Raw genomic sequence first — 8753 nt, 5'->3', positions numbered from 1 at the left:
AGAAAATAGTAAATTAGATGTAGATTTGAGTTTAAATATATAACTTTTAATATATAAATGTTATAAGAAAGTGTTTATACCNCTTTAAGTCAGTGTGAAGAAGTGCATATTAGTGTAAATGTATATAGCAAAAAGGAAAGGTGTTGTATTATTGTATTCTGGTCCCATTCCTGTAGATTTCTGCAGATTCCAGTGCCATTCCTGTGGATTCCTGCGGATTCCGGTGCCATTCCTGTGGATTCCTCCGGATTCCGGTGCCATTCCTCCGGATTCCTGTGGATTCCTGTGGATTCCTGCAGGAATGGGTGGGGCACTGTAAAGTACTGGCTTTTGTTGTTAAATACAGATAACAGTGTAATTCCAGTGGAGTCCAGTTTTGTATTTAATACAATTGGCAGTCCAGTGGAGTCCAGTTTTGTGTTGAATACAGTTGGTAGTCCAGTGGAGTCCAGTAGAGTCCAGTTTTGTGTTGGTTGCCAAGGGGGGGGCAGGATTTGAATCTGCCATATGGGGCTGGTTAGTTAGTCCTGCCGTCAGGCTGTTAATTTTTTTAAATTTTAAGTACCAATTTCAGGTAATTTATGGGCTGGATGAGCTCAGATTAGACTGGTGCACGCTCTGAGGTGATTCACAAGCTGTCCTCACTTAACAAGTGGGATATTTCTCAGGATGACCCTGCCAGAACCAGTATGTGCTACCTATGCTTAGGATAATAACCCATTCTAAGAAGCCTGTATGATATAGATTGAGGGGGATATCTGAGACAATAAAACCATTATCTGTCCACATTGTGAGACACCAGTCCATTTGGGCACAGCTGGTCTTCTACAAGCAACACTAAGGGAGTAAGCAATGCAACAAGAACAAGCAAAGAAGAGAGAGGGAGAAGAGCACTATGCAATACCATCTTTTGTGTGTTGGACTGGATTGTGGTATCAATGACTAGGTTTGTGACCCATGCAAGAGCATAGGAAAAAGCAGAGGAAGGGGCAGCAAATGATTAATGAAGGTGCACAGTGTAGATAAGGTTGCAGCTGACACGACGCCCAAATGTTGCCCAAATGACACCCAAAATACGGTGCCTATTTATAGACGTTACCTATATATGGTAATTTATTCACATGCTAGTTAGTTAGTCCCGCCATAGTGGCCTTATGAAAAAAATCAGCATGATATATTAAATTAAAATTGTGTACCCCCCTTGTTGGTTGCAGCAGTGGAGTCCAGTGGAGTCCAGTCCAGTCCAGTTTTGTGTTGAGTACAGCAGTCAGTCCAGTGGAGTCCAGTTTTGTGTTGGGTGCAGCAGTGGAGTCCAGTCTAGTCCAGCTTTGCAGTTGGCAGTCCAGTGGAGTCCAGTTTTGTGTTGGGTGCAGCAGTGGAGTCCAGTCTAGTCCAGTTTTGTGTTGGTTACAGTTGGCAGTCCAGTGGAGTCCAGTAGAGTCCAGTTTTGTGTTGAGTACAGCAGTCAGTCCAGTGGAGTCCAGTCTAGTCCAGTTTTGTGTTGGACACAGCAGTGGAGTCCAGTGGAGTCCAGTCCAGTCCAGTTTTGTGTTGAGTACAGCAGTCAGTCCAGTGGAGTCCAGTAGAGTCCAGTCCAGTCCAGTTTTGTGTTGAGTATAGCAGTCAGTCCAGTGGAGTCCAGTAGAGTCCAGTTTTGTGTTGGTTGCAGCAGTCAGTCCAGTGGAGTCCAGTTTTGTGTTAGTTACGTTGGCAGTCCAGTGGCCAGTTTTGTGTTGAGTACAGCAGTCAGTCCAGTGGAGTCCAGTATAGTCCAGTTTTGTGTTGGTTGCAGCAGTGGAGTCCAGTGGAGTCCAGTCCAGTCCAGTTTTGTGTTGAGTACAGTTGGCAGTCCAGTGGAGTCCAGTGGAGTCCAGTTTTGTGTTGAGTATAGCAGACAGTCCAGTGGAGTCCAGTCTAGTCCAGTTTTGTGACAGTATGTAGTGAAGTCTCAATATATAGTGAAGTCCAGTGGAGGCCAGTGGAATCCAGTGGAAGCCAGTGGAATCCAGTGGAGTCCATGTGGATTGTGTGGGGGATGGTAAAGTATTGTAGTTCATGTAAATCATCTTGTACCTACTGGCTCACATAAATAATTTAGTTCCCTGCAAATATTTCTAACCAGAAATTTTATTTACAAAGGCCTTGGAGCTGTGGAAAGGACTTCATGATGCACATGGTGAGCACAACGTTGGTGCAACATGCACAGACTTGCACTTGTTTAGAAGCTACAAAGAATGTCAATAAACCTACCAACTCACAATTGCAAATTTTAATACATATTTAGTTGAAAAACTGGTCTTGAACTGGTTGTAACTAGTTCAGACCAAGACTGGTCCAAAGACTGAAAAAGACTGCAGGATTAGTCTTTTCCAGTCCTGGTCTGGTCTTTTGAGGTTTTAGGAATTGTGTGGACCAGTCTAGGTCTCAGTCTTTTTATTTTGGGTCAAAAAACCAGACTGGACCAGACTTTCAAGCACCAGTCTAAAGAGAGTTCTATCCTCTGTAAGTCAAACTATTAAGTCTTAGATATGTTGAACACTTATCATCAAGTTTTTGTAAAGAGGCTCTAAGTCCAATGACTGTAGAGTTTGAAAGTGATCTTAAGTTCTGAGGGTCTGAGGATTGAAATAAGCTAGATTGTCTAGATACAAGCTACCAAATACAACCTGCTTATATACTAGAGGAATGAGTAAGCAGAAGTCAAAGGAAATGAGTTGTTATAAGCTGTGTAGAGTCATATGAATCATATAGTATCTAGGAGAGCTCATATGAGTCATAAGAGTCATACAAAGTCCATACAATGAGAAATATATCTTAATAATGAAGATGAGTCACAAAGCAATAGAATGTGGGTTATGGGAATAAGTAGATATGAGTGTGTGTATGATGTAAGAAAAAGAGTTTGTAACAATAACACATTGGCTCTGGCCACAGTTGATATGGACTCAAACCTTGCACTCAATAGTGTCCACTAGCCATTTCTCTACTCCATGGGCCACAAAATTGGCACTACCATTGAATGCTTTTATGAAGCTGGTGAGAAACATTTGCTCCAGTTTTTACCATGAACAAAGTTACTAAAGTCAAGTATTGTTGGACTGCTGTTGAGTACATTGATCATTCTTGGAAAGAATAAGCCCCGTTTAATGCTTGATGGCACCCAGAAGAGGTATGGTATGCCAAGGATTGGGACATCACAGACATCTTCCTCCCAGCCCTCCATACAGTCATCTTCCTCCCAATCCCCCATGATCCAATTAGAAGTCCCTCCAATTGGATAGAAAATATCAGGTTTACCCTTGAAAACATGGGATATACTGTCATCTATATCAGTGTCAATATTATTTCCAGCTTCAGATAGCAAGAGTGTGGATGGCAATGCAACTGAAGAAGCTGAAGGATTTAAGCCTGTCCAACCTATCTGAGCATCCCAGAGTCTGATGGTTTTGTCTGCAGATCCAGAAGCAATATGCCTACCATCAGGTGAAAACACAACTGATTCAACACTGCGGTAATGGCCTCCTAATTCTACCACAGCATTACCAGTTAGAGCATCCCAGAGTCTGACACTGTGGCCATAAGAACCAGAAACAATGTACCTCCCATCAGGAGAGAATGCAACTGAACAAACAGTATCACGATCTTTAAGAGGATCCATCACACTTTGACCTGTCTGAAAATCCCACAATCTCACAGTTCTATCAAGAGATCCAGATGCAATGTACTGTCCATCAGGAGAAAAGGCAACAGACAGAACATGATACTCATGACCTATGAGAGGATTCATAAGACTTTGGCCTGTCCGAGCATCCCAAATTCTGATTGTTTTGTCTCCAGACCCAGAGATAATGTATCTACCATCTGGAGAATATGCAACAGAACTGATGCAACCATTGTGACCTATGAAAGGATCCAACATACTATGCCCTGTGCACACATCCCAGACTGTAACTGTCCTGTTGTGAGACCCAGAAGCTATATGTCTACCATCAGGAGAAACTGCAACTGAAGAGACTTGATCACTATGGAGAATGGGAGGTTCCAACAGACTCTGCCCTGTCAGAGCATCCCAGATTCTGACTGTGCAATCAGCAGATCCAGAGGCAATGTAACTGCCATCAGGAGAGAATGCAACAGATTGAACCATGTCATCATGACCTTTTAGTGGACCTACAATACTTAAACCTGTCAGGGTATCCCAAACTCTAAGTGTTGCATCATTGGACCCAGAGACAATGTGTTTGCAATTAGGAGAAAATGCAACTGATTTTATTCCATCATAATGGCCTCTTAGATAATCTACCTCAGTGTGACTTGTTGCTGCATCCCAAACTCTGATCCCAAAATCAGATGCAGAAAGAATGTACTTGCCATCAGGAGAAAAAGCCACTGTTGAAATTCCCTCACAATTCTCTTCAAGAATACTCAACATACTCTGACTTTTCAGAGCATCCCAAAATCTGATTATGAAGCAATCAGTTGCACAGATAATGTCATTTCCATCTGGAGAAAATGCTACTGATTCAATAATCTGAGAGCCTCTAAGGAGAATCATTATGCTCTGACCAGATAGAGCATTCCAGACTCTAACTGACATGTCATAAGATCCAGAGACAATGTGCCTCCCATCAGGAGAAAATGCAACTGATGTAACATTGCTATTATGGCCTTCAAGAGGATCTATGACATTCTGACCTGTCTGAACATCCCACAATCTGATTGTCTTGTCACTAGATCCAGAGACAATTTGCCTGCCATCAGGAGAAAATGCAACTGAAGTAACTTCTTCATCATGCCCTTTAAGAGGATTTATGACATCCTGACCTGTCTGAGAGTCCCAGACTCTGATAGTCTTGTCATTAGATCCAGAGACAATGTGCCTCCCATCAGGAGAAAATGCAACTGATGTAACATCATCATTATGGCCTTCAAGAGGATCCATGACAATCTGACCTGTCTGAGCATCCCAAACTCTGATTGTCTTGTCGTTAGATCCAGAGACAATGTGCCTGCCATTAGGAGAAAATGCAACTGAATTGATACAACGATCATGGCCTTTGAGAGGGTCCATGACACTATGACCTGACAGAGCATCCCAGACTCGAACAGTATTATCATAATGTCCAGAGGCAATGCACCTGCCATCAGGTGAATATGCAACTGCCTCAGTAATACTGTCTATTCTCAGAAGACACCTGTCAGGCCAATTACTCCTCTCACCATTCTGAACTCTCAAAGTGTTTGCAAAGTCTTTCATAAAGTGCATAGATATTTGAGAATTGGGTGGTGCAAATGGCAGTGCTGATATGTATATGTGTGGTGCTGCCTCAGATATTGGCTGAAAGAATGTCATTATAAATTGGTGTGCATCATTTGCAAACTCTGATATACTTGGTTTCACATCCTATAATTTATTTGTTGAAGTCAGTAAGATAGTTATTATTTTGTGGCTGTATCACTTACTCTGCTCCAGTTTGCAACTAACAATAGTATTTGAGCAGCATGGTTAACATTTTCCATTATGCTCATGACTTCTAGCCAATGCAAAAGATGGTTCATCATAAATTTCTCCATTTCATTTATTACCCCCTCTACTAAAATCTTATCAGAACACTTTTGGAGATAACTTGCCCAGAATAGGCTTGCATGATTTAAAGCAGTAGATTTTACATTCTCAATATGATCTTTCAATTTTGGAATTTCTCTATTATCAACATGTGATGTTTTCAGATCAAAAAAGTTGAACTTGAGCTTTGCACTCATGAAATTCATGCATGACTCAGCAAGACAGAGACTGTGCTTTTTGGAATCAACCCAAAAGGTCTTAGAGCGCTTTGGGTCAAGCATGAAATCTGTGAATGACTTATGGCAAATATGCAAATGGCCAGCATCACTGATTAACAGTACTGGGCTCAGTTGGCTAATTATTGACAATGCATTTCGAACTCTCAAAAGTTGTTCAAGATCACTGGCACGAAGTGGATCCTTTGCAATAACAATTGCTCCTAAAACAGATGATAAAGCTTCTCTTTCTGCTTCTCTTAATTCCTCAAAAGCAACAAAGACAATGTGCTGGTACAAGGCATCAATGGCATCAATGCCTTCACCAGAGTCACAGCAAATGACATTCAGCCTTTCTTCAGTGTCACCACCTTTGTACAAGATAAAGTCCATTGCAGATTTAGCCCAAATAAAGAGGCCTGCCGCCCTTCTTATAAGAAAAGAAATTTTAGCTGGACCAGGCCAGTTCAAATGTAGTGATAATGTTTGCAATCTAGTCATTTCAGAGAACCTTGTAGTAAAGTAAAGCTCAAGATCTTTAGAGGTCTGATCAGAAACTTTATCTCCAGTGTGAAGATCAATATGGTAACTGACAGAATTCAGTGCACTCTGAATATCAGAATAACGACGACTTGTGATGAAAAGTTTCAGAAACTTGGGAAGCTGCCATGACCAGGATTCTAATGAAGGTAAAAGTTTTTCATACTGATCACATTCATCAAGTGCATCAATAACAATTAGAAGAGGTGCTGTGATTTTCTGAAAGACCTCCTGAATTGGTTTGATGATGAGATGCTCAAATTGCCCAGAAATATCAAAACCTCTGAGGTTAGCTTTCTGTGTCTCTAATGCCTGAGCTATAGATTTCCCTAGAGTATCATTTCCAAGTGCAAGATCTAAAGCAAGATGTCTCCATAGATTGTTTGGATCACAAAGCTCAGCCTGATCACGATGAAAGAAGAATTGCCCAGAGAAATAATCAGAGTCAGCAACAACAGTTGATGCAATTGTTGTCTTTCCAGAACCAGGACTTCCAGAAACCCAGAGAATATTTGGCATGTTCAGATCATGAAGCCACACTTGAATATCTCCAAGCACATTCACACGAGTTCCAGGCATGCACCTCTCTCCTTGTTTATGTGAAGGAGCCTTCAATTCTTTCAACCATTCACTTCTCTACAGAATTAATTAGTGTCAGCCCTGAATACCAATTAGTCAGCATAACTTACCTTTGATTCCTCTACCCTTGTTTTGATTTTACACTGGAGTTCCTCATTACCATTGTAGTTGACCTGTATGATGAAAGTGAAATTAGCATAAACCTTCAAATGAAAACCTTTACTAACAGTATTTGCAGCAATAATTACAGATTGCTCCATCTGAATGTCTCGTGCCCCAGCAAAGACAGTTACTTGAGCTGCAATAGTACCTTTTGAGAGGAACAATGAAAATTAGGGAAATTTAGATGTGTCAGTTACAACTGATTAACTTACCATCTTGATTGGCCTCTGTGGTCCTCAGCTGCTCAGCAGTCTCTGTGCCATCAGCTGTAAAGAATAATATATAGTGGGGAATATAAAAAAATGGATGCTTCAACATACTTCGGAAGTTGTCCTCGTACCAAAGAAAGACCTAAATTTTGGTGTCAGTGGGCCAATTAAACAGAGAACTATTTTACACACATGAAAAGAGCTTATGATTTCATTCACCTTTCCCTCAAACTTCTCAATATATTCTGTATCTTGTGTATAGCTGGGAAATTTCCTCAAACTCTGCTGGTGAATATCTGAAACACTTTCTTTTAGATGGTCCAAGGTTCTAATAGATTATCCGAATTCAAATATATCTATGACAACAGTCAAAGTCACACACCCTTTTAAATCCTCAAGCCAAGACTGCAAAGCAGATGGAACCTGATCCTGGCGAAATTGACAGGTATACCAAATGATCTCCTCAACCTTCCCCATAAGATTATTCGAACAAGCGGTCCAGGCTCTCTTGTTGGAGTTGAATTTCTAATTTAATCCTCAGATATGGTAAATTGATGAGAGCAAAGCCAGGCACCATGACGATCTCAATGATACCCAAGGCCTCGACGACAGCCAACTTCAAAGGTGGAAAGGTGTCATCAAACTCGGCCACAGCTTTGAGTGTATGAAGGCCGGTGCCTCCGCCAACAGCTTGCAGACGTCGGTTTGCGAAGTTGGGATTCAATTCACTAGTATTCATATTGAAGTTGGTGTTCTTGTTACTGGTAGTAGCGTTTGCGTTTGCGTTCGTGGTAGTCGTGGTTGCGAAGAGACCTGGAAGGAACACTACCAGCTGCATTGCCTCATGGCCGTGGTCACGCCCATATCTATTTTTGAACTAGAATGCTGTTATCGGACGCTCACGGAAATCGATTGGTTTCTGCGGTCCGAAGTTCCTTGAGATAAGGAACCCTACCGCTTCAATCTGTAGTCTACGCGGCCTACGTCTACATCCCAATTATCGCTCCAAATCCATTCACATCAACGTTTGGCACAAAGCACGGCCCTCGCGTATCATTCTGCTCATGGCTCAAACTAATGTTAATGACGGTTGTGCCTTTACACGACCCACCGCCCATTTCGCAATCGAGATCGTAAATTTGGCGCCCACCTATGCACTTTCAAGGACCCGGGCAGTTACTACTAAAACCAGATTGCAGGGCACGGCTGCTTGGCACCCTCCAGGAAGTATGGCAGTGTAGGGAAAAGCGAGCCAAGTTGCGCATTCTTCTTGATGTGGGCCTACCCTGCTGATTGTCCATTTTAGACCGAAAAGTTGACCCCACTGTTAACAGTGGAGAGAAAAGTTACCCAAGCTTCCCATATATTATTCTTTGTTGATTCATTGAACACGCCGCCCGAGAGCGAGTTTGATCATACCTGTCGAACGAATTTGCTCAAGTGAGCGCGGTGTGGGAACCGCCAGAAAGAAACTGATGACAA

The 8753-nt window shown here is 42.0% G+C and overlaps 1 protein-coding gene across 1 annotated transcript; it reads right to left on the bottom strand.

Annotated features, from left to right (window-relative positions):
• Window positions 1-3025: 3025 nt before the first annotated feature.
• On the bottom strand, window positions 3026-8010 carry LACBIDRAFT_389373 (uncharacterized protein; the record flags this gene model as incomplete). Its single annotated transcript, XM_001882813.1, has 9 exons — window positions 3026-5404; window positions 5464-6957; window positions 7011-7073; window positions 7128-7210; window positions 7275-7328; window positions 7383-7413; window positions 7464-7599; window positions 7654-7796; window positions 7846-8010. 9 exons carry the CDS (start codon window positions 8008-8010, stop codon window positions 3026-3028), a joined length of 4548 nt encoding a protein of 1515 aa, XP_001882848.1.
• Between the last annotated feature and the right edge of the window lie 743 nt (window positions 8011-8753).

This window comes from Laccaria bicolor, genomic scaffold, assembly GCF_000143565.1.
Source record: "Laccaria bicolor S238N-H82 LACBIscaffold_18 genomic scaffold, whole genome shotgun sequence".
Classification (NCBI taxonomy): Eukaryota; Fungi; Basidiomycota; class Agaricomycetes; order Agaricales; family Hydnangiaceae; genus Laccaria; species Laccaria bicolor.
This window is presented reverse-complemented; position numbering and strand designations above follow the sequence as displayed.